The 27,575-nt window shown below is 39.2% G+C and overlaps 1 protein-coding gene across 1 annotated transcript; it reads left to right on the top strand.

The window, feature by feature from the left end:
- The first annotated feature begins 961 nt into the window (after positions 1 to 961).
- On the top strand, positions 962 to 25,803 carry LOC124640885 (prostaglandin E2 receptor EP1 subtype). Its single transcript, XM_047178840.1, has 7 exons — positions 962 to 1,135; positions 11,120 to 11,562; positions 13,155 to 13,331; positions 20,382 to 20,565; positions 21,047 to 21,294; positions 23,481 to 23,663; positions 23,801 to 25,803. Exons 2-7 carry the CDS (start codon positions 11,236 to 11,238, stop codon positions 23,921 to 23,923), a joined length of 1,242 nt encoding a protein of 413 aa, XP_047034796.1. The 5' UTR covers positions 962 to 1,135; positions 11,120 to 11,235; the 3' UTR covers positions 23,924 to 25,803.
- The last annotated feature ends 1,772 nt before the right edge of the window (positions 25,804 to 27,575 follow it).

Raw genomic sequence — 27,575 nt, 5'->3', positions numbered from 1 at the left:
AATTGTAATCACAACTATTATCATGCTGTTAGATCACAGGGACTCCCTACTGACGTCACTCAGACAGTACGCTACCCTCAGTTTTCCTGTAACATGCCATTACGGTTAACTTAGTTAGTACCTACAAAATACCTATCTTTCAATGACTAACTTGAGATTCAGTAATGTTGACCTTAGTGCAGCGTGCCTTAACTTGCGAGGATAGAGAGTTGACAGTAGTTTATGTGCAGTAAGTATTATAACACATTTTCCCAAAGGATATGCTCAATGAGTGCACACCTGCATCGGCTACATCCCTCCGTCTCATTTGTTTCATCTGTCCCGACAACACTGCCTAGTGTCTGTATCGAATCAAAGAGTACAAACAGGCTGAGCAATAAAACAGTTTCATTATTTTTCTACACAGAGGCTGTAGGTAAACCCTTCAATAAATAAATAAATAAATTATACATAGGTGCATACATACGTACATGTACGAAGTGACTATGTTTTGAAATGCCAAATAAACTTTACCAATTTTTATCTACGAACTACAGTATACACAGATGTTATGATCATATTTACGGAGCTTTACAGAGATGCAACTCTCTCATGCTATTACAGTAATTACCACAAATAATAAATATAACAGATACGAATACCGTACATAAATTAGGCGCTTGTTTACATATCTAAATTAAGGACTTGTACACACCGACGTCATTTTTTTATTAGGATTATTCTGCTAGCAAAACGGGAGTAATTAAAATAAAGCTAAAGCCGCTCAGTACATAATAAGGGGTTTCGCCAAATTCCTTTGATATTTATATTTTACCTTATTCTAATGCGAAAATGTGTCAAAATAATTTTGATAGGCCATGTCGAGATTTGTAGTACGTCACCAAATGTTGTATATTGATGAGTTAGTGGTGGTGGTGGTGTGTGCAGTGCCTAAGCTCGGCTCGGCTCGCGTAGCCGGCGCGTCGTAGCGCGCAGTAGTGCGCTAGTGTTGCCGGAGTGCGCCCGCGTCCGCGTAGCAGCGTAGCGCTCGCGTAGCCGCAACTACTTTACGTTCAGTGTCGCCTTCTAGTGTTCTATTGTAATTATTACGAGAAGATATCGAACTAAATATTCTGGATGTGCAGATACTCAACTGGTAATTTATATTTTGGATTTAATAATTATTACTATAAGCTTCAATGTTGTGAATTTTACTTACATTTTATAAGCTTCCTTAGGAAAGAAAATAGATGTTACAAGAATGCAACTATTAACAATTTACAACAAACTATTTTTATTGATTTCATTGCAAAATATATGTATAAACCTCTATATAAAAGCTTTCGTTGAGCTTTTTACTCTCTAAAGTTTAATTAAAAGTGAATCAATCCTCCACTGCACTTCCATATCTTGGTCAACACACTCTCTTCTATTGCGTACGTGAAGTCATCTAAGTCATCTTCCACTTTGTTTACGACCAACAAAACTTTATGAACAAGCATTAAGTAGTAAAGTAAGTGAAGTATAGCCCAGTACAGCAACTATAGCCGCTTGATGAGCGCGCCACACGGTCTCGACAACAATCACTAAATATCAGCTAACTGGCGAGCAAGGCGCGATATACCGCTGTATTTTCTGTAACTCCTGAAACAAGAAATCATTCCATACAATCTATAGTTTTTTGTTAAATTCAGCGAAAACGCCAATGTACTGAAACCATCCGATAAACGATATTTCTTTCAAAAGTATAGTGGTTCATGTATTTTTCATAAGTCTACAAAACTGTACATTTTATTTATCTCCTCTTTTTACAGCATCGATATGTTTTACTGTTACTTTTATTTTCGTTGGCATGCGTGTCTCATATACTTAGCTATCATTATGAATTGGTTTTGTATCTAGTTCTTTTTCGCTGTGAGCTCGCATAAGTTCCATGAAGATATGCACTAAATAATGTTTTCTTGTGTTTTTTTTCTGTAAGGAACAACTGTTATGTGGTTCTTACCTAATTTGTTATTAATAAAATTGAGAGACATGGAACATAATAATTTATTACTTAAAATAAAACTAACATTGTTTTTTTAATCTAAAAAAAACTTGTAAATACCTACTTGGTAGGTATATGAAAATTATATAACTTTTTGTCAAATTGCTAAGCATTTGAATATTAATGAACATAGGTACTTACGTAAAAATATACTCGAGCTCTGATATCTACCAAAGAAATTGGTGTAAAAATAATTAGGATTCCTAAAAATACATACAGGAATGAATCTTAAGCAGTGCGCAAAAAAAACTGGTGGTCCAGAATCGTTAACAGAACATATCTGCATCATCAGTAAAAAATTTTTTTTCGTTCTTTTGTCCGCCCTAAAATCAGCAAAATATGGATACCAACTATTCTTACGCGCGCCGAGCGGAGCTCGCGTCAGTAAACCGGTTTCGCGTTGCCGCTGTGCGCTGTGCATAAAATGACGACTGTAACCGTACGATCGGTTACAAAATAAACAACTTTCGATATCAATAACTTTTCTTTTTTGTACTAAAATACTACAAAATAAAAATATACGTATCTATAAAACTTATTTAACTATAAGTTGACAAAGTTTGCGCACTAGATAAAATTTATTCCTGTATACAATTATTTCATTCATCATAAATTATTATAATATACTGCAATTATTATATTAATATTACTTTGGGGAAAACATTACAATTATTGTATTGTATGCAAATAATTTGTTTTTAGTTTTATAATTAATCATGAATGTCAATATGAAAGTCCAAGAGTTTACATTTGACGTATATTAGTGAGGTGCGAGGTACCTGCAGGCTGCGGTCCCGTAGTCGCCTAGCTCCGGCGCCCGGCTCTCACCATGTAGGGGAGATCCACCGCTAGAACAAATACTTGCAAAGTATTGTACCCGACGTATGTAACACATGTGCCAATAGTACTAAATAACCCTCCTAGGACATTAGGAGAACTTACTGACTTTACTAATGACAAAAAGCTGTAAGCTCTAACTATTGAGGTCGTCTTAGGTCGTCTTAGAACCAGGTCATTGATCAATGTCCTTTCATTCGACGTTATTACTGCGTAGGACGCTTTCACTTACTGCTAATTACCACTGTAGACAATTCTTACGAAAAAGTCTTGTGTGACATTTGGCGGCTAATGTTCCTCTCATGCAATCCTAGTCTATATTTGATTATTTGCACAGACGTCAATATTAGCCAAACCTATTTTTGAAGTAATAAAGACTTACTTGTCACATTATCCATAACATGAAATCCCGAAACTCTAGACTGAGCGAATTCCTAATGTCTATGTTGTATGATAATGTTCTGCTTCCCCTCTTTATTAGAACTCAATTGTTTTGTGCCAATATCTGAACATTGCTAAACTGAAATAGCCGAAATTGAAATTCTAATCTGTCACATTTCATTCGCACGCGTTTTCGACTGATTTCATAAATAAATCATGGCAGACAAAAACTATCTATGAAATTGCAAGATATGAAAGCGTTTTTATTTCGCGTCACATGAGGATACAATATTTTTAACACTTCCTTATTAATGCTTCCGAATCAATATTTTTACAAATGTTCTCCGCGTTATCCGCTTGGTTTCATTTGTAGCAAACATAATATGTCCTCACAATGACGTGCAAGGGCTCTCTCTCATCGTATAGTGTACCATGGTTATCAGATAGCAGCTTACTGAAGGATAATACTAACTCAAACACGCGTTGTTGTCTACAATCAATCATGCCTGTGTTTGATTAGCATTAGTTTGACAAGTGTTGAACTGGCCGGCGGCGGGGACATTAGGCCCGGGCGCCCTCAGTCAACACAATCGTATCATAAAACTTCATGACTATTATAACTACATATTATACTGTGGAGCATGCTGTGTAATTAATTAGCATCAAATACGCATTTCATACGTAGGTACCAACAACTCACACACATACATATCATTAGTTTGGCTCGCTTAATTTAATTGTAATTTTAATAAATGCTAAATGTAGTGTGTTTTAGTTCATCACAGTGTTTCGAGAATAGGTATCTTCAATATCAAAGAGACATGATTACTTTTGATATCCAAATGAAGCTCGCTGTTCATTAGTAACGGATACCTATCCTCAGAGCTCCTGTAGTTCAAAGGTTATGCAATATAAGCATTAGATAACGTGTATTTGTACGGAATCGTAATTACCGGCGTGCATCTGATTGGTCTCGCGGCGACATCAGAGCGAACACAAACATCATCAATCAGTGCACAGCCGCCGCCAGCACTCGAACACCCGCCGACGTCATCGGGGCGCACCCCATGTCTAACAGCACACCAATGATGCACCCTTAAACAACTACTAAACTAAACTACTAAACTCGAGTGTGGAAAACAACTAATAACTTGTTGTTGCGAAAACAAATAAAAACATGGTGAGAGCAGTCGCCAATAATTTGATTGTTTACGTTATTTTATTGCCATTTAACCTCATTTTTATCCGCACTCAATTAACGCATGATTGATCTAGACTTGCAAAAATACTTTTTAGACAGGAAATATGTAAATAAATTCAAGATTAAGCTCTACCAAATATAACTTTGAGTAAACAAGAGGATATTCTGATATTTTATTGCTATTATTTAGGTATCGTTAAGAACACATTACTTCCCATCATCAGCTGAGCTTAAAGTCCAAATATATGACTGCGAAGCTGTTTACTTGACAGCATTCCTCAAATAAAAGTACACAAACATTTAATTGATTAGTGCGCTAATGGGTGGTTAGAGTAAGTGTCGGTAATTATGTCATTATCACGCAGTAATATGTGTGCGGTAGTGAGGCGCCACTGATTGGGACGCCTATCTGCGCCTGCGCTCGCTTGCTTCTACATTTGCAGAAGGCTCACTAGCGCCTGAACCGTGACTGCTAATGTCACCACGATTCAATGGATTTTGCACAAGAGCCTTAATCACTACATAGTATAAAACAAAGTCGCTTTTTCTATCCCTATGTCCCTTTGTACGCTTAAATCTTCAAAACTACGCAACGGATTTTGATGCGGTGTTTTCTAATAGATATAGTGATTAAAGAGGAAGGTAGGTTTATATGTATAATAACATAGGTACATTAAATGGTGGGGAAATACTGTTATCCCGTGCGAAGCCGGGGCGGGTCGCTAGTTTAAAAATAATTCTTGTTTTCTTTTCAACATAATATACATATAATAGAATAGTGCTACACTAGAATGGTATTTAAATATGTATTATCATCCACTGTAGCTCTTGGCTAACATACGTCAATATTTTGCTTTACACAGAAATCTTCGAATATCTGACAGGCAGCTCGTAGACACCAACATTACTTTGGATGAACCTCCTGAACCCTGGCTCTTCAACATGCCGACTAGTTCCCGGTTATTTACGTTTCTCGGTTTCTTGTGCAATAGCTGGTGAACTCGGGCTTGCGCGTGCGCATACCGGGTTGCAATTAACGTCGACTATGTAAGACTTAAAATATTGTCGCAATTTTCATTCGAGCTATAAACATCTGTCACCTTCTGCTTAAGAGGCAATTTGCAGTTGAACTCCATTGATAAATTGACAAAAAGTTTAAAGAGTAGCGAGCTGGGTTTCTTTGTGTTCGCGTGAAAATCTAAAATTGGCAATAGTCTGCCGAGAGCCGAGATTCTCTGATAAAAAGACTCATCTGATTGGCCACATTTTATATTTGTGGTGAAAGAAATGTTGCCAGTATTCAAGAATTTCGACTATTTTTTTTTCATTTACAATCTATATCTATACATATAATAAATCTGTAGAAAAGTAATTTTTGTACATTGAAGAAATTGACAAAAAAAATAGCCAGCATTTTAAAGGATAACTAAAAGAACCCATTTCCATCATTTTTTTCATTTTTGTCTGTTTGTCTGTTTATCTGTTTGTTTGTTCGCGATTCACGTAAAATCTACGAATTAAATGCAGACAATGCTTATATACAAAAATTTTACGTAACTTGGGGTATTACTTAGTTTTTGTTTCATCGAAATCGATTCACTCTATCAAAAGATATGATTAATTTTGTGAATTCAAGATGTAAAATCTAGACACACGGCAGTGTGTCCGCCAAGTTCGAGCAAAAAAAGCGACACACCGGCCGTGGGTTATATTACACGAACCATTTCGGGCCAAATTCGACCCCCCTGTAACTCAAAATCTATTTTATTTACGCATATCAAATTTCTAGTATCTATTGAGACCCCCTCACTTATCTAAAATACAAAATTTCATTAATATACCTATTGTAGGTCTTGAGATATTGACGTCAGAAAATCGCTATTTTTACTATACACTCACTGACTGACTGATTCACTGACTCACTCATCAAAAACCTAGACCACTTCCAATGGTCGTATTGACTTGAAATTTGGCATGGAGGTAGGTCTTTATGTCAAGGTAAAGGGAAAAATCTGAAAATGGCCAAGTGTGAGTCGGTTTCAAAATAATGAAGGTGTTTTATACCCGGTGTAAATTTATACCCCTAAGGAACTAAAACGAACTAAATTTATCTATATTTATATAATATATCTTCGAATGGTTTGTATTTAGTTTAGTTAGAAGTAAAATAGTGTAGTTAGAAGTAAAATAAAAATCTGAAAACGGCCAAGTGTGAATCACTTTCGAAAATAACGAATGTGTAACTTTGATCCACGAACATAATATATGATAACATGTCATGTCAGTCAGTTGGTAAATCTAGTCCATTTAGTTAATCTAGTTCATTTCTTTGTAAGAAACATAGTGCATATTAAAAAATCTAAAAGATAGTATAAATGAGACATTCCTTTAATTAACTAACTTATAACTTATAAGAAAAAAATAAAATAAACAACCTTACAAAAATAAATGAAATCCCACCCAAAACAAAAATGTGAAAGACTGCCAAGTTCGATAATATGGGAATGCTTCGCCTATAAAAGAAGTGAGATCTGAATAAGTACCAAGTTCCATACACATACCTCAGTTAAAAATAGTTACTTTTTAATGATGTTACTTGGCAAGTTTTAATAGAAAATTAAATACTTGATTCATTGCGTTTAGTAGGTTAACAAGGTGTATGAAAACTTTCCAAGTAACATCATTAAAAAGTAACTATTTTTAACTGAGGTATGTGTATGGAACTTGGTACTTATTCAGATCTCACTTCTTTTATAGGCGAAGCATTCCCATATTATCGAACTTGGCAGTCTTTCACATTTTTGTTTTGGGTGGGTATTACGACACGCAATCTATTAGTCAAAAGTGTACATTTGAATGTTGTACTTATATTAGTTGATCGGCCTATTATTAATCTTTACACAGAAAATCACACCTTTATAAGTAACTTCGGAAGAAAAAAAAAAATGAAAATTTTGTTTAGCCAAGGTTAAAGTAGCTCCATCTGTCTGTGGTAAATAAAATACATCAAATTTGTCAAAGGAAGGAGCGAGGTGGTAAATGACAATATTACCATACATTCTTTATAGAGGATTATTATTTCAACAGATGGAGTTGTGTATTTTCCGTAATTCACCATATTTTAACATGTAGTGTAATTTTTCGATAGACATTTCAATAGTGTTTGTCAGTTTGCCGTGCCACATCAAAATCCAACTATAATTATTACCTTGATGAAAAGAAAATTAATAGTTCTCAGCCAAATTTAAAACGGTGCGATCTAAATTATTTTTTGAACATTATGTCAAAAATGATGACTTTAGTGGAACAATTAATTATCATTTAAAGTTACAGATGGAGTTCATATCAGGATTTTTTCATAAACATAGTTTAGCTTATCTTCCACTAATGTGGTGGCCTTAAAACAAATTACTTTGAGTGAGTAGTATTAAGTAGACCTTAATTATTTTTTCTGATGCAAAATATGTAAACTTAATCCTAGAAGAAATGAGGATCTATCTCTCGCAAGCGCTGCTAAGCGTGAGGTAGGTAATGTAGGATTCTGTAGCTTTAAAAACAAGCCCAGATACAAAGTGCAGATAAGAAATGGGAGCTTTCTCTATTTAATACCATACACACGTAAAATGCTTTATGCGTCTGAAAACGTACAAATTACGCGTCGCATACCAGAGACATGCTTACTTTCAACTTCTGATCGCAAATACACTGTTCACGATTACGAACAGTCTCAGTAAGACCCGAGCCAAGTCTAAAAACCCTAAAAAACACCTTTTATATAAAACTACGTTTGATGTCATTTAATCACAAAGACAGAATTGTTCTCTGTTGCAAATCCTATCCACCTATAACCTATCCTAATCCAGCATGCATTGCACAAAAACCAATGGTATCCTATTAGAGAAGTCAAAAGAGTCGGCCTGCCAACGTCAGCTTCTGCGCTAAGCAAATGTTCTTAATAGTACCGTCAGAATTACATTCATCGTTGAATGAGGTGAATAAATTTTCAGAAACCACAACAACAGTAGGAGCCAAAGAGCTCTGATTGGCCCCAGGTGATCAAGTCAGGTCTGATTTGTTCGTTCATCAGATCTTTGAAAGTGTTTCGGTGGATACTTACTGTCGTCCTGTTTACGTGTGACACAAAATATGGTATATAAACGTCCTCCGCAAGAGCGAAATTTTCCCGGTGTGCGGTAGTGACGCACAGTATACAACACTTATGTTTCTTTTGATTTGCTGGCTCCACCAAGAAATGACAAATTGCGAGCGTACATTCTGAAAATCTTGGCAAAACTGCAGGTGTCAAGTACGAACACATGAAGTGGACTCTCACAGATACGTACATTTTGCCTATTCGTGAACTAATGCAAACATTTCGGTGGAGTCCCGGCTTAGGCCACCACATTAGGCGTGCGCGATCCTCGGGCGTGTGAGTAGCGCGGGCGCCGCGCGTGCGTCGCGAGCGCGTTGCGTGAGCGTCGCGTTTTGCTGCCCTGCGGCATTTGCAGCGCGCTCGCGGCGCGCACGCGCCGCTCTCCTTGACGTTTAACTGCTAAGGCGTTTAGCGGGCGGCGGGGATAGCGGGCGAAGGGGTAAGAACGCAACTCGAGCGCCGCGTGCTCGCCGCGAGCGCGTCGCTTGCACTCTTCACACATGCCGCAGGGCAGCAAAACGCGACGTTCACGCAGCGCGCTCGCGACGTCCACGCTACTCACACGCCCGAGGATCGCGCACGCCTAATGTGGGGTCACCCCTACCATAGTGAGTAAGTGAAACTATCCTACCCTATGCGCCTGCTGATGATGATGACTCATTTTATCATCCATCCAGCTATTCCCCAACTATGTTGGTGTTGGCTTCCAGTCACCGAATGTGTTTGAGTACCAATATTTTGCATGGAACGACTACCTATCTACCTATCTTCAATCCAGTCAACTACACAAGACGATATCCATGGTAAGACTGACAGACTTTCTGGCTTCTGATTATTCGCAGCAGCTGCAGAAAATGTACAAATGACAGCTTTGTCAGACTCAAAGCATGTAGACATAGATTATAGCTGTTTCCCGTGAAAATTACTTACGCACCATACGTAATAATTTTCCAAATTGGATGACTAGATCCAGAGATATCCACAACGTCACAAACTTTACTTCTTTTGTTTAGATAAATGGTCACATCCACAACACAACCTTGATCAATGAATCTATGCGACTGCCAAGTGCTAATCCTAATTATACTGTCACGTGAAAGAATGCACCTACGGGATAAGTAGTATTTTGACGATTCTATATTGCCCACGCAGACGAAGTTGCGGGCAACAGCTAGTGTGTATATGAAAATCGTACTTAATTAATAGATATGCTTGTTTGCTAACTGGCTGGTGCGTAAAATACCGACGTAGGTACTTCACCCGTCCGGATATCCTCATAGCAGAGACAAATTATACCATTATACAAATGAATTTAAAAATAGACAAATGAATCGCGCCGCTTTTCCCTAAAATATAATTATTTCACAACTGGGAAATACCCAATTAATTAACAGACGTGCTATGATTGTAAACGAGTTTTTTTTGTTTTGTTTAAATCAGAATTATCTCAATGACCTGTGTTGTACTATTCAGAAGGGTATCAGACTAAAGCACGTGTACCTATCATTTATTTATTTGACATCCTTTAGTTACAACCCAAATAGTTCTAAAGTTACTGAGGTTTTTATCGGAAAAACATGTTATCGTAATCAACGACGCACGCAGTCGGGAACAGGACATGGTATCTCTGATCAGCACATATAGGCATCAGTTATTCAAGTAACGACATATTTACATGCAAACGCTTGTTGAACACATCAATAACAAATAATTAAACTAGTTGGATGCTCGTAGTCATAGTTAGGGTCGCCACGTCGGATTAGTAAAAGCCTATGCTGCAAGTCAATTTTGATAAAGTAGGTATTTGTGGTTTTCAAGTTAATGCTCTTTCTGTGCTGGTTCCTCTGCCGCGGCTGCAGAGAACCTCAAGCGGCGCAAAATGCTGTCAGCCTCTTGGGTACGCTCCCAGTGGGCGGTGACGAGGAGTTCTTGATGTAATATTTAATTATTACTAATTTAATTTTATTAATCGAAAATAAAATTAAGCAATTTCTTCAATTTCTAAAACCAATAATTAAACAAGTCTAGCCAATAAAGGGTGCCTAAAATTGAAAATATTTCCTTTAATTGTAAATAGAAGAATCAGCCCTACAACGTGGCATCATAAAATATAATGAAAGTAGAAGCAAGTCATATTTGAAGTATCTCTGATGCGTATCATCGAGACCGGTCCGCCTGTACAGGCGCGGCGAGCGCGTCCTCGCGTCTCTTCATCATAACTCACGTGTAGGAACAACACTGAGTGCTCCGCAGTTTGTCTCACTGAAAAATGTAGCCTTTACTACTTTATACAGATATATCTTTGAATTTTGATCATAATTTATCCGAACAAATAATTTGAAATAGGTACCTATTCAAGTGATAGAATATTAGCGAAAACGAGGAAATTTCCCTTTTAACGCCATAATAAATATCACAGTATTGTCGTGGTTTATTTTAATAGTTTCACCACTGGATAGTCGTCTATAATTAGGACCAATGAGTATTTACACAGTTGATATAGGAAATGTTTTGTTCACAGTATAAACGTGAGCACCTGAGGGCGATGAGTCGCGCGACAGAGGCGACAACTCCGACCTGTACCGAACTCATTCCTTGCGAAACGACTGACGCGCACTGACAGCGCGTGACGCCAACATGGACCTGTCGTCGATATCGCCGCTGCAGCTGCTGCAGAACGCCACGGACATGCTGAACTCGACCAACGATGACACGTGGTACCTGTCGGACAGCGCGGCCGAGATGTGGAGCATGAACGTCACCAACAGCACGAACAGTACGAGTGAAGTGCCGGCGCGGCCCATGAGCCGCTCGCTCGGCCTCGTGGTCAAGGTGGTGTACGCCATCGGCATCGTCGGCAACGCGTGCGCCATCATCGCGCTGCGCCGCGGCGAGCGACGCATCAGGAACAGGAAGCATCTGCTGCTGCTCACCTCGCTCGCCGCCAACGACCTGGTCGCGCTGGTGAGTACCCGCTCATAATCATACAACCACCTAAAGCTAGGAGTACACTCTACAGTACAATTTATGCACGCAGATGCTTATTCATGCGACAGAATAAATATTAGCAATACTGCATCTGACTATGATACTCGCGAGGATGTTCAACATCCAAATATAATATGGCCGGATAGAAGACTTTAGCAGTTCCATGTTTTCCCAAAAATAACTAAGAGCATTTCATTCCTTTTATCCTTCAGGATCTAAGAAGTTGGCCAGGAGTCAGGCATTTACCTAAATGATCCCTTACGACTTTAAAATGTATGGTCATAAACAAAAAAGTCCATAAATACGCAGACAAACATAAGACTTTATACATCGTGTTATAATGTTTTATTTATACGTTAGTGCCGTCGACGCCTTTACATGGAATACAAAACAAAATCGTAAAACACATTCCGAGATTGATGTGAAGTGTTAACACCCTGTATAAAAAGTCTAAACACCCACCCAGACATAAAGATATCTTACCGCTTCTACATTTAAATACAAATGGTCTTACATAAATTAGAAATATTGACATGAACTAAGGTGACCCTGTAAAGTCCTGTTTCGTGAGTCGCGAACTATCTATTTTGTCGTGCTTCACTCACCATCTTTCGTCAGAACATGTCAACATTCCCGCTGTTTCATGTTCCTTTGTATAAACAAACAGGGTAACTATTCACGCTCTCATAACTCGGAACTTCGATAAAACGACATTTAAATTCGACTCAGGCGCATGTGGTTAACCTTACCCAAATTTTATCACATGACAGTTGTGGGAAGGTATCTTTATTTAGGTACCGCAAATTATCTGCGGAAACAAACATAACTAACTCGAACAAGAAATTGGTGATATCTTTAAGTCTTCTACATTTTTAAGTAGATAAGCACCTACCTTTACAACTTAACTGCTGTTTCAAACTTTGAACTCCCGAATTTTTGGACAGCTGTCTTGCAAGGAGTGTAAAAAAAATATTTGAGAAAGTTCAAAGTTGCATGTAATCATGAGTAGAAAGAATCACGTATTCATGCATCAGTGTATCGGTCAGTAATTTCCAGTAACCCTCAGTGAACAAACCCACGCTTAGCATACGAGTAGACTCAGCTACACTCGTGTCCTGCACTAACATAAATCAAAACTCAATTTGAACGTTATTTATGGTTAAGTTATATTCGTACGTCTACATAGGTATTGGAAAGCTCGTGTCACCTGCCTGAGTAATGACTCGGTGGGATGTGAGCACCCTCGTGTAGGTACTTTGTCTCGAAACCTAAAATAGCTGTAACCTCCGAAACCTTCAGTAGGAGCGGCTTAACGACATCGGCTTGTTTACGACTGCTTAGTGTTCATTCATTAGAGCCATGAGTAATGCTTTCGACAATATGCTTTCGACAATAATCATCATTTATTTACGACGCGAACTTTTTCCCCCATTCGCCTTATTTAGGAATGTCGGATGATAGCGATAGTGCTATTTTGTTGCATTGTTTTAGATCTTCATTTCGTCAAAACCAGAAATGGTGATTGTAAATAGTTGGGAATGTTTGCGTAAGTGTATGTTTGTGATCAGGTGGGCATGATGTGCGCGCTGCTGGTGAGCGAGCTGGTGCCGGGCGCGGGCGGCTCGCGCGCCTACTGCGCCGCGCGCGTTGTGCTGCGGGTCTTCGGCATCGGCTCCGTGTGCATCGCCGTCACCATGGCCATGGAGCGCTACCTCGCGCTCACCAGGCCCTTCCTCTACCAGAAGGTAACACCATCTCTACTACTACTTACCTATGGATTTCCTCAAAGAGCATGCCCACCTTCCAGCTGAAGTAAGTATATTGTATCCAGAGAAGAATCAGGATACATTACACTGGTGCTTATTGCAGTAATACCTTCACCTCATAATAATTTGAAGATACATTTGGCAATGATATTATTTCCTTGTGCACAGAAGGCAATTGAAGAAAAGCTGTACCTATTAATTAGCATTGTAGGTATCTAAAATTGTGTGCTGCTTTAGTAAGTAGCTTGAGTGTGCAGTAGAGAGAGACATTTACATAAACGGATCACAATGTTACGTGCTCGTGCAGAGTCTTGCTCACGTCATTGTTCGGTTCTTTACTAAATTTTTTACTTTTTTACTCAGCTTTATCTTGGCTTGAAAGCCATAAAACTGAAGAGTTTGTTTGCTTGAGTGGTCCTCTGTCAGGTCCAACAAATCTTTCATTGTAGCCAATTGTAGGACACTCCATGTATCGAGATAAACCTTATAAGCGTTTGTCCGGTACGGAGTAGTTTCCTCGGTACTCGGGCGAGACCGCTGGCGGAAGCTAGTTTATACTTATGCATAAAATGATTTCGCGAAGTGCTTATGTAAATCACAAAACAAACCACACACAGGAATACCTTACGAGGTTGACACTCAATAACATGTCCACCGCGTGTTGCGAATTTTAATAGATTTCAATCTGCTTTTGAGCAAATCAAATTGTAATTGTACCAATGTGGAAATACGACGGAAGCTACGTAAACATACTTTCTGTATTCACAAAAGGTTTCCCATTAGGTTGAGTACCATCAGGGTTCTCTAGCGTGACCTTACACTTCTGCAGTATTCGGCACACACTTCTAGGCTACAATAATATTTTCGTAGGTACGAACATTTGCAAATATTAGCCATTCGTTTCGGAGCACATAAGTTTTCAGTCCAATAAAAGAAAGCAGAGCTACTAACGCAGTGCGAAAAGCGTCAGACACTGTTGTGCGAATAGATATTTTGTTGGACGTCATACAATGGCAAAAATACTCGGAATGATATGTAATAGTTTGAGATTCATGGCTTGAGCTAGATAAACACAAGGCTGCCCTGAATCCAGCCACCACAGTTCCGACAGCGGGCTATATGCGCCGCACTAAAGCTTTATACAGAAACAACGATCTTGGACTTACGAGATAATCCTGAAAATAAAATTATGCATTTCGGTGACGTCACTTAGTTTCGATTGTAAACTGACAAGAATACGTATAAAGTTTGAAGCACTGTGCAGTGTTCGCTAATCAATGGTCGTCTGTGATCGGTGCGTAGTGCTGTACCTGTGCCATCATTATTTATCGATTTGGCGAAACTAGTCGAGTGTCGTCGAGCAACATCTGTGATTACTCGTCGATAACGCAGATTACGCGACTACTGCAATCAATCAATCATACAGATAATAATTGGGCACTAAGTAGTCCAGTGGGGACTTCGTTTGTTCCTGGGCTTGGTTGTCAGGAAGTTCCTTTTGTTAACGGTTTTACTGAATGGTAAATACTTGAGAAAGTGCTATTTATATGTTTATCTTTCCTACTACCTTTTATAGCTGATGTTATAGCTTTATTTTCATGCAACAACGAATCGACAACAGTTTGCTTGACCTTTGTGTCAGGTTCACATCTTTCTTTAAAAAATTGGTATACTCGTGAACCATTTACATTTCTGTTGGGATCATAATATATATTAGATGTGCACTGCTACTAACACGTAATGGTATTCACGCCGACAGACAAGTCCATTTGTTGGCGCTGAGCAACAAGTGGGCGAACCTAATAACTATCCGCCATCTATTACCGACGGCTATGAATCAATATAAACATGCTTTATGATCAGCAATTTCCCTCTTAATACTAGAGCTCCAGCCTCCACTGAGATCGTGACAATCAAGTTACCCTAAGGGTAAAGATCTTAATTTCCGATGGGTACATATTACCTTAGTATTTCGAAATCTAAAAATACAATACACATACCTGTACGCTATTCAAGCATTCTGCGTGAGTAATATGAGTACACGCCAATAACATATAAAACGATTTGTCGATCATACAAACTGTACTAATCTGTAAAACAGTGATATTGGTTCAATACATCTTGAACATTGCAGTCAGATACAATTCAAGTGTAAGTGGTTGTGTAGGGACCCTCGCCTGCGTGTCGCGGCTGACAGCTCCTCAACTTACAGCTCATTGATGTGAACAAATCAAATACTATTATTTTTAGCTTCCAATGGTCGGCCGGAATACCCTGACGATGCACTCCCGCGTCATGTTTGTTTACGATCTCATATCGACATCATACAAATTGTCCATGAGGGAAACAGAGGGAAATAACAATTTAATCTATCATTATTGTGTTGTTGACTTGTAGGTACATCTCCCAGTGAAAACTGCTAGGTGCGCCGGACATTAATCAATTAAAGCTTGTTATCTTATAGTTTTCTAAATTAATTGTCAACTTGTCTCACCTCGCTGTGTCATTCTCGCAAAACAATTACTATTATTGGGATTAATAGAAAGAAAGCGATGTTCGCGAGTCAGTCTAGATAACATCAACGTGCAAAAATATGAAATTGAAGTTCATTCAGGTTAATTGTTAGCACAACACGCCTAGGCGGAGTGGAGTGGGGGGGGGTAGTTCGTCGTATTATCATTAGTAGCCTAATAGGGCACGTGGACGTAACAGTTAGAGCAGTGAGTGGCCATCAGGCTATCAGCGCGATCTGCAGCGCGAATGGCGCATTGTGCGCGACCACCGGCGGCGCCACCTGACGTCAACTGCGCCATCACACAACATATGGCAAACATAATGTGCTCTACCTTATCATTCATTGAAACTAGATGATCTACCCACGCTATTGTTGGTAACATTCTCCTCTACTACCTGGATGCGATGTCGTTCACGTATCAGATAACCTTGACATTACTGTAATATCAACTGACTCATAATCAGAATATAGTATACATTTTTTTAACTTGTTTTTACTATTCTTAATTTAATCGCGCGGTTTGTTGATAATGACTTTATCATGAATGGATCGGCGATCTGAAACTCGTTTCCCGGCTGATCTTTCCGCTACGAGTGACATAATCGGAACCGGTCGGCGCTCTCCGACCGACTGGTTTGCAATGTTTGTAAACATAACATATCGAATGTTTATAATGTTATCTATAGGTTAAAGATAGCGGTCGTTTCTAAGTTGTCCACTGTGACCGTGACTCGCGACTACATGTCGATCAATTCATTGATAAATCCCGCCAAGTTCACAATTAAGAGATCTGCGTTCGTCTAACACTAAAGTTTTGTGTAATACTGTTGTAAATTACAATCATCGGCGATCATGAATAATTTTCAGTAAATCATTTATTTATTTAAACATAACATACTCATAACAAAATTCCGTAACATTTCTAAAACAAAGTACATAATAGGCAAACATTACATAAGTATTTTTCAGGAAATTAAAGCATTTTTCACGAAACATAATGGCAGTTTCTAAAGAGTTCTAATAATTCAAGCAGCTAAAGTCGATCCACTAATAATAGTGATAAGCGCAAGTGTGCAACCGCCTCAGCAGCTTATATAGTTTCAGTACAGTGTTAGTATAGTACAGTTACAGAAACAAGAGCTCGTAATGCGCGTCAATCAGCGACTGTTTACTGGAGGACTCGCAGTGGTGATACATTTTACTGGTAACTATTGTGTACCCAGCTCTGTATGAAGAAGCTCGCGCTTCGTCGCTGAGCCGCCTCAAGTGCCGCCGGCAACGCCACAGCATGGCGCGGGATCAGCTGCTGAGCTCTTACTGTCTAGCTGAACAACCGCCACATATTTACAATTTTATGTCATACATTTCTAGACCATATTGTATTTTTTCTTATTGATGTCCACTTTTGCAACATAAACTAAAAAGAAGTGTATGTCACCGGAAAATAATAAGAACTTTCTTAGGATTCTAAACCAGAGATAAATTGTATTATTTTACTCCGATATTTTCGTAAATTGATAAACTTACCGAAAACACGCGTTATCATAAGTATCTTACGAATCCGTCAGTTTATTAATTTTGTGAAACTGTGGCCGTAAAATAATACAATTATTATCTTAGGTATTTGAATATTATTTATCTTCCAGTGACACATAAACCATCAGCTAGGAGCGTGACAGCGAGTTCAGATTAGTTACAGTACTGATCTGCATTGGTTGGTTGTGTTTTATAAAGAATCGCTTTGTCTATATTGCACTTTTAGTGGTATTTCTATGGATGATAACCATGACTCAATGCTCCTACAGAGTAACATTTTCCAACAACATAATACTTAACGAGTTATTTTTAAATCTCTACAAGATATTTATGTGTTATCGAGTTCAAATCGATATTTTTAGGTCACAGACTTGATACAGGAATGTTAGGAGGAAAACAAACAACAAAATGTAACGGAATATCATTTCCTTGCTGATGAAGTTTCTTGCTTATATTCATATTCCGTTAAGAATATTTACCTCGCAGGAAGGTGTCAGTAGGGCACTCAGTGACGGAGTGCCCACTTATCAAGATATTGAAATACCTACATAACAATTATGAACTTTATACTACTAGCTAGCCAGTGAGGAGGTAAAGGACTGGTTGCTTGGAGGAAAATTCGGATCAGATACTTAAGGTAAAATATTTGACATTAGTTTTAATGGAGAACAATTTGTAATCCTCGCAGATTTAGGGCAAATATCTATGAGCTCATGGTCGACCTCACAATTATTTATGAGTCAGACAGAGTGTTGTCACAAAAGGAATGAAAAAATGTAAGAGAAAAGCTATTCTTAATAAGCATTCAATTGAAAGAAATAAAAAAAAAAGAAAATAGAGAGTCGTGGTGGCCTAGTGGGCAAAGAACCAACCTCTCGAGTATGAGGGCGCGGGTTCGATTCCAGGTCAGGCAAGTACCAATGCAACTTTTCTAAGTTTGTATGTACTTTCTAAGTATATCTTAGACACCAATGACTGTGTTTCGGATGGCACGTTAAACTGTAGGTCCCGGCTGTCATTGAACATCCTTGGCAGTCGTTACGGGTAGTCAGAAGCCAGTAAGTCTGACACCAGTCTAACCAAGGGGTATCGGGTTGCCCGGGTAACTGGGTTGAGGAGGTCAGATAGGCAGTCGCTTCTTGTAAAGCACTGGTACTCAGCTGAATCCGGTTAGACTGGAAGCCGACCCCAACATAGTTTGGGAAAAAGGCTCGGAGGATGATGAATAAGCATTCAATTAGGACAAATTGCTTTTCATCAAATTGATAAGTTTACTAATTAGGTAGGTGTTGGCTATGCGCTTGCGACATATACTGAAACTGTTTGGGCAGTATAAAGGCGCGGATCCACTGCGCGCTCTGCCGAGCTATTCCGAGCACGCACACTAGCGCAACTCCAGGCTAACTACAGGATGCACACTATATAAGTAATTTTACCGAAATGTTTTTCTGAACCGAATTATATTAATACACAACTCTAGAAAGAATCTCTTGTAATGTATGATGTTTCTCATCTGTTCATTAACAATATATGGAGAGGAAGAGGTACGCCCAATAAAAAAGAAGGGAGTTATTCTTGCTACCTATGTCAAATGGATATTATGAATCTGATGTCATTCCATGGAAAATTAACATCGCTAACCTAGTTCCACGAGCACTGGGTGGAGGGATCGCTGACAAACACGTACGCATGGCATCTTACTTGCTAATCATCGTAGAAACAGATTATCCTCGAGAATATTGTGATACTTTCAAAAGTATCGAAATATTTAATAATAGCTTGTTTTGTGGGAACTACTGAACGTACCTGGATAAAATATGGCCTATGTTACTTGGGAATAGTTAAGCTACTCAACAGTCACAGATCTTTTCAAAGTTCAGTAGTTACAAAGCCTTTGGAGTAAACAAACAAAAACATGTCTGCTAGTTAAAGCTAAGGTATGTTTACCAGGGTATTATGCCCCATCGAACTTAACTGGTAATGAGAAGGTGTCTGAGAGGAATTTTTGAACTCGTAGGTACCCGATAGGTAGTTTTCTCTCTTTTCGCAATTATAAAACTAAACTGACTTTGTACTTCCTAGTAGTAGACTAAACTACATGACATCGATTAGGGAAAGTAGATAGAATTATACAAGAAATGTTTATTGACACTAGTTTTACACCAATATACTCAGCAAGGAGACCGTTCTCAGAAAGTATCAATATTCCACCAACATTGTGCAACTTGTAAATAGGTCGATGAAGCGTCAACCGCGAGGATTATAATTTCTAATTCGGAGATAGCTGATGCATCGTCCTATTTCGAAAGCGATCGTTTTATAATAAATGTTGCAAAAGTACTCACATGTAATCTTCGTGTCATTTTAAAGGGCAGAGGGAGTCATGTAATTGATGAAATAGTAAACGATCTAAGGATCCCTCTACTTAACTGCAATTTTATCTAATGAACTGATGAAACGAAAGTGCACAAAATTACTTTTTTTAGTGGTCAACTTCCAACCAAGCCTGCCGGCTGGTTGGAGGTAACTAGTAGTTTGTAAAGAAATCCCATCCTTACAGACACACATGCAGGAAAACTATGTGGTAGCAGCGCACCGCAGCTGATGCCGCAGTGACGATAGTTCACGCGATATGACGAACTTGAGATACTCGCCCATTGACGACAGCTTTACGATTTATCACTTTTGGATATTGAATAACTTTTCAGATGAATGAAACTCCGCTATCGTTTTTGTCAACTTACACGTTATTTGTTACAATCACATATTATCAGCCTGAGACTTATGATTCTGTTGGCATCAATCACCGAGATGTTATACAGTATGAACTTTTGATATCCAACCCTCTGAAGTCAGCCATGTGAAGAGGAGTTTCCATTTGTTACGCAGTCACCGCAGTCTACTAACTTCAGAGGAGCAATATTATTTAAGCGCAGTAGAAATGGAGGGATGTGAGCGAATTGTTTGTGTGGTTGCAGCAAGTGACGTACTACGTGATCCGCACGGCGCTGCTGGCGTCGTGGTTCTGGGCGGCGGCGCTGACGTGCGCGCCCATCCTGGGGCTCGGCCGCTACTACAACGAGCCCGCGCGGGAGTGCGTGCGCTACCGCAACGCCGTCACCCTCAGCGACTTCGCCTACGCCATCGTCTACGTCGTCTTCGGTGAGCACCATCATCATCACAGCCCCAACTCTCTCTCACTTACATTTAAATACTTAATGGATCATTTGACCCACCTCGTAATAGGTGCAATTACTAATTTGTAAAATTTCCTTGAATACTGCCGGCAAGTGAGAAGTTTTATGCAATTTTTGCCGTAGCCGTAGAAAGAACTACGGATAAAGCTAAACTTTATACTAGCAGGACTTTTCGAGATTAATTCTACATTTTAACACGCTAATGTATATTAAGTTCACTTGTAACTAATTATATTTGCCTAGTTTGGGGCTAATGATAACAGAAAATTTACCTTTTTGGAAATAAATTTCTTATTCTTATGTATGTAAGAAAATCTTGAAATCTTAATTTGACCCACTTCCCGGTCTTTGATTGGGATAAACTGGTGCACACGCTCTTAGTTAGCTAGACCGCTTCCTTATGCAGTGAAAGCGGTACATTATAGGTAGTGGTATGTGTGTGGCAGGCACGATGCTGTGCGTGGTGCTGGTGTACTGCAACCTGGCCGTGATCCGCGCGCTGTACGCGATCTCGGCGCCGCGCGGCGGCGGGCCCGTGGTGCGGCGCGTGTCCAAGTCGTCGTGCCGGCAGCGCGCGCGCACGGCGCCCGGCGCGCCCGCGCACCACAACGCCGCCACCGCCGAGGAGGTCGCCTTCAGCCGCCTCATGGCCACGCTCTCCGTGCTCTTCATGATCTGCTGGATGCCGCAGATGGTGAGCCATCTTCTTACACTCTCCACTCGTTACTGTTCATCTTCACTAAATACTACTACATTAAGATATCAAGTAAAAATGTTGACGACCTGGATATCCAAATCAGTGCCATTTTGTGTTAAACCGTAACAATTCCTTACCAGGAAATGACGAATGAAATACTTACAATTCAAGACAGCTTCTGCCAATTTTGGTAAAGGTCCTTGCACTCCGCTAGAAATAGTGTGACACTGATGATAAATTTCGCTTAGCACCCTGACATTTACAATGATAGCCAGTCTTGAGCCTGAGCAGTGAGCAGTGAGCATTGTCGGAAGACGTGTTACTGACATAAGAATAGGTGTCCGGAGACAGCGACCGTCAGGAACATTTGGTGGTACTGCGCCACGTGCGTGCCGGTCGCACATCGGCCCGCATTACTATTCGCCTGGTGTTCGAGGTGCTGCTGCGGGAATGCGCAACGACCGACCTTGGAGTACCTTCAGCGAGATGAAGTTCTTATGACTCATCGCCTCATCAAAGGAGCGTTCAATTCTATTCGCTACTTTGTAGGTACGACTCCCATTTGGCGTGATCGGTTTCATAACAGCTACAGGAAATAATGAGCAGTTTGTTTTGCACAATACGTTCCAAATAAACTTCAAATAATTTAAAACAATAAAACATTGTTGTCTCGTTTCGAGGAATCTAGAATTAAAGTGAAGTGTTTTTTCCGAGCGACGTAGAAAGAATACGCCATCAACAATTGCTAATAGTTGCGGCGCATTCTTCCATCACTCGATCAAATTGATCAGACAGCCAAATATGCAACTGCACAAAAGAATGTGAACAAGGAAATCGATATTCATTGCCTGTTGTATCAATATAAACAAATAAATGATCGGCCAGCCAGTATTATTAGCTCTGATCTGTCATCAAGGCATCAATATTCAGCAGGGGCGCTGAATTGAGCATTGTAAGCAAACTCGCGCTATTTATATGTATGTGAGTGGCGCGGTGCATGCGGTGAATAGGGATGCGTCCGCTGCACGTGGAGCCACTCAGCTTGTACACAGCCCGAGCTGAGCTTTTGTCGGAGTTTCTATAGGAAACTAGTGTACCTACCTAGTTCTTTGTATCATCTTCCAAATTAATAAAAAAACTGGCGATTCGTTTTCTTGGGTCGAAAAAATATGAGTTGCACCTTAGTTTTTATTTAGCTAACGAGACATTTTTGTGTGTCATCAACGGAGTAAACACCCACTGAGTGCTAACAGGCAACGATGGACGTAAGTGCCCGTACGACTATTGGAAGAGTCTTGCCAGGCACGATGTAGGTGTATCTAACTACGCAGTTCTATCTAGTCGATAATCACCAATAAACGACGCGGAACGCCATTAATTTGGGTCCATCTCGATGCTATGAGTGAAGTCGCGTCAGTCACGTCGAAGCTTTACAATATTCATTGTTGATCAGCGCACTTATTGGCGCTCATTAGCACGCCGCGCGCGTCGCCGACGTTGGCGAAAATATTTTATTGTTTCTCAAATGGCAAGCGAATTAAACTAGAATTTTATTCATATTAGCCTATAGCCATGTCCGCATATAGCGCTTCAAACATTGGACAATTATATTGCAGACACTACCTACAACACATGATGAATAGATAATATTAATTAGTTTGGTTGTGTCATTAGCTACTCATCAAACGATACATTTTAAGTGATTTCAGCCAAGTTACCTAATATAATCTATCAGTGCCTAGGTAATCTAATGTCTAAATAAGTATCTAGCTAGAAACATTCAAAACCAACCGGCTGCCTGCCGTAATGCCATCCTGTATGGGCAACGGTAGGGACATGTTGCAATCTGAAGCAAAGCAATATTGTAGCATCGTTGGTGCGGCACCAGGCGTGTTCTCCTCCGCTGTAGCGAGGGTGCAGCTAATCGATCAATTGAACTGATTGCCTTTAATGATGTCGTGTCGGGATCACCAATAATAGTAAATTGATTGCATTTCACCGCTATCTTATAAACATTATACAATCAGATCTAACTATAGTAAGTTCAATGAGTATTTACGAATATTTACTGCGTTATGTGAACATAGACATTCGTCAGGGCTAGTACAACTATTCAGTGATTCATATTTTGAGTTGGTCAAGGTATTAGCACATCTCCTTGAGCACAGTGGCGTGTGTTACAGCTGACGTCGGCGCTGCACCTGGGGCTGGGCGCGCGGCCCTGGCTGAAGCCGCTGTCCATGCTGTCGGACATGCTGATGCTGCTCAACTACGTGCTCAACCCCATCCTGTACGTGCTCATGCGCCAGCACAAGCGCTGGTCGCTCACCAAGCTGTGCCACTCCATCGCGCACTGCTTCAAGCGGGTGAGTGCTTCGTCATACATCCCAACTAGATACAGATTTACTGATATACATAAGACATGCTTGTTGATTGTGGTTATAGGTGCAAGGAAACTGTAGAAGCCGGTGTTTTTACAACAATGTTGTTGTTGTGGTTACAGAGTCACAAAACGTCGACGGAGTCGGTGTCGATGAAGACGTCGTGCTGCCCGCAGGAGACGGTGATGGTGAGCGACAGCTCGGGCGCCGAGCTGCGGCCGCTGCGTGCGCCCGTGCTCGACTGACGGCCCGCCCCCGCCCGCTCCCCGCGCGCCTGGCCACCCTCCCGTGCTCTATGTCAATACATTCATGAGAACAATCAGCAGTGATGTGAGAGGAGTCCGTTATGTCTTCGTACAGTCAGCATGACGTGGTGTGACACAAGCGAGTGCTATGCGAGCGAGTTATTCCGCTGTGCACCAGTGTGAACAAGTGCTCGTCTCCGCTGCATCGTATAATAAAAATAAGTACAAATTGTGTTGCATTTCACACAGTACTTTAAGACCAAACACCGTTTTTGTCTGACTTATTATATTGAACGTATTAGCGCCAGCTAAGCCCTCTAGTGATAAAAGGTTGATGAAAAATAATTGACCATATCAATTATACTGACGGGAAACTATGGTTCTGTCTTAAAGTAGGTACCTACACTAGTACCGGGACTTTTCGCACTGTTAAACTTCTAATTAAGGTATTGTATAGTAAAGTTTATTAATAAGTAATGTTAAAAACCGTAAAGATAATTAAATACGTACATAATGAATGTACTTAACACAAAGTTAAATGGTTTAGACCGACTATATGTATTTCTGTAATACGACGATACAAGTGTGGATGTGCAAAGCTAGTCATTAAAAGTTACCCAATATGTTATAAATTCTTTGTACATAATCAAAAATGTCAATGAAATGTTCTATAACAAATGTTATGAAAGATCACTTTCACCCCCCAACGAATAAATAACTACCTATAGATAGGATTAAGTTATTTAAGTAAATGTGTGTATAAATAGAAATATTTTAGAGTAATTTATAGATGATACCTAGGTACCTATGTTGTATTAATAATTATAAAAAGTACATTAACGTTCATGTACTTTACTCCACCACGTATTACATTATTAGCATTCTTAATTATAATCGCTTGTGCTGACAAGTGATTTTAATTATATTATAGTAATCTAAAATCAATGCTTATCACATTTACAATAACTCTGGCAACTGGGTCCTTGCCCACAAACTTCATTTACTTGGGACGTAACACTTGTCAAATCAAATCATTTATTTTTATTTAATTTAGGCCTTTTAATTTCCCCTATTGTAATCGTCTATGTATTCTGTCGTACGTTCGCTATTCGAGTACCTACTCTTTGTATATACCTACGTCCTTCGTAATCCCTCACACATGCATATTGGATGGATGTGCCCCAAGCCACCTAACTAGGTACCTATATAAAATGAAATGAAATCGTTTATTTTGCTAGTTGGACACTACATCACTTTTACACTTCATTTTAAGAACGCTGGGGTTGGCATTTCCTAACTGACTGATCCCTGAGAAGAAACGCCGAAACAAACTCAAGGGTTATATTCTTTTTATAGTATGGCTATAAGTTTATACGCCTACGTTATTTATTACACAGGATAGACTGCTTAAAAGGAGGCATCTAGACCATCAGTGCTATCTTTAGGCCTACCATTTTATGTCACAGTCCTGTGTATTGTATCATCTCGTGACGGTGCTAATGGACAACGTCATGGAGTGGGTATAATTGTGCGTGCAGATAACTTTCTTGTACCTTTACAACGTTTTATTTAAGTAAGTACATACCTTAAAGTACGATGTTCAAGTAACCTAAGAAAATAAACGAAACGTGTGTACCTACTGATCGGCTACATTTGTAATACTCATTGTAAGATACTGTTCAAGTGTGAAATAATTTGTATTATTCTCATAACGATGTAGCTACTGTTGGATTATGGTTACGATCGCTTATAGAGTGACTTGTGTATACCTTTCTATTATAAAATGACAAAGATGCACATAGCTTTAATAGTTATAATTTTACTAAGATAATCCGTCTGAATAATATTACCTATTAATAAAAAATATCTATGATGCATTACCAGTTGTTTAATTCCCCGTTGAAGTATATTATATGTACCTACATTAAACAGAAATATTAATTGTACCTAATGTATGTATTTACATAATGTACGAATGGTCGTACGTACGTAGTGGATAAAGAACATAATAAAGAACAACCTCAAGTTTAAGTGTGTGGGTTTGCAAGTACCAATGCAACTTTTCTAAGTTTGAACCTATGAATATGTTCGCAGTATCTGGGTTCTATGATTGACAGTCAAGTCTTCAGGTTCTTTCTTTTAAGCTAGGTAAAATGTGAATGCAATTATAAGGGAAAAAAATCTAAATAAGGTAAACGATTTAATGCATATTTAATTAAAATTAAGAAAATAATTTACGGCAGTTATTAGTATATTAGATCCCAAATAAGTCTGAAAGGATTACATAAGTTCTACAGACATCGATCTAAAATATCATTGCTAATGTTGTCAGTGTATCAGTTCCGTAGTTATTTTTATAAAATAATTATGTTCACTACTTCAATCGTGACTTATAAAGATCCCTTTTTATGGTTTGTTTACCATTTGGCTCATTTCTCCGTGAATAGGGTATAGTCTTACCAAGTTTTATTTATGGGTTTACCCCATTGGTTTACCCGGGTATCTGGGTTAAGGAGGTCGGATAGGCAGTCGTTCCCTGTAAAACACTTGTATCCTACCTGGCTGTACCTATCAGGTTAGACTGATGGCTTGACATGCTACCAGACAGGATGGCTTGATGTGGTGAATTCAAGCTAAAACCTTGATCGCTCCTCAAAATAGAGACGTTGGTAGATGATTTGGGCAGATACTTTTATAAGTTGTTCAATCTTATTTAGGTATAAGATAGCAACAAGTACATACATACATATCATCATTATCATCCTCCGAGCCTTTTTCCCAACTGTGTTGGGGTCGGCTTCCCAACAAAATCTTAACAAGTACATAGGTAAGTACATAATATAATTTTCATCCCACCATCTCGGAAAGAGTAGTTTTACCCTTTGATATCTGAGCGCAAAAGTCGTTTTTATCCTCTAGAGCGGCAAAGTGATTTGAATTTAGAACATCGTGTGCAATACTCCATTTGTGACAATCTTGATACCTAAACAAACCTTGACTTTTCAAACAAATACTTATTAAACAAATAAAATACTGCTTAAAATAATTATTCAATTAATTAAGTATTTTTTGTTATTGTTTTTACACCGATTTTTACCGTCGTTTCATTTTTAAAGTAAGTTTTCAAATATATGAACTTTAATAGGTACATCTTTTTAATTTGATACTCGTATGTGTGCGCCATTTTGTTTTTTTGGATTTAGTAATTTCCTCGATGAGGTGGGATGAAAAGTTACGTGTTGCACTCGAGTGCAAAGATTTTTCACCTTGTGCTCTTTTGATTCCCTCGCTATCGCTCAGGATTCTAATTATTGAAACACTCGCTACGCTCGTGTTTCAATTTTAGAATCCTTCGCTTGCTCGGTCATCAAAATTGAGCCCGCCGTTAAAAAGCAACTTTGCACTCTTGTATAACAAATAACTATTAATAACTTGTAAAAATATCTATACAAGAATGTATTTAGTGTGTACAACGGCGGATCCAGGGGGTAGGTCACAAGGTCATGACCCCCCCCTGGGCCAGGTTCAGGACCTAAGGGGACCAATAATTGAAATGGTTAAACACGATGTTTTCAGTTTTTGTTATAAGTATAAGATAATTTTTATTCCGAGTGAATAGGTAGATACCTACATAGTTACAGGTAGAGTAGTT

Source organism: Helicoverpa zea, chromosome 21, assembly GCF_022581195.2.
Source record: "Helicoverpa zea isolate HzStark_Cry1AcR chromosome 21, ilHelZeax1.1, whole genome shotgun sequence".
In the NCBI taxonomy this organism is placed as follows: Eukaryota; Metazoa; Arthropoda; class Insecta; order Lepidoptera; family Noctuidae; genus Helicoverpa; species Helicoverpa zea.
This window is presented reverse-complemented; position numbering and strand designations above follow the sequence as displayed.

Bases quoted from the DNA above. Each gene is read 5' to 3' on its own strand.
- LOC124640885 (XM_047178840.1), top strand. From the start codon at position 11,236: ATGGACCTGTCGTCGATATCGCCGCTGCAGCTGCTGCAGAACGCCACG. The intron at 20,566-21,046 runs GTGAGCACCATC...TGTGTGTGGCAG, and splicing joins CATCGTCTACGTCGTCTTCG to GCACGATGCTGTGCGTGGTG. The intron at 21,295-23,480 runs GTGAGCCATCTT...CGTGTGTTACAG, and splicing joins TCTGCTGGATGCCGCAGATG to CTGACGTCGGCGCTGCACCT.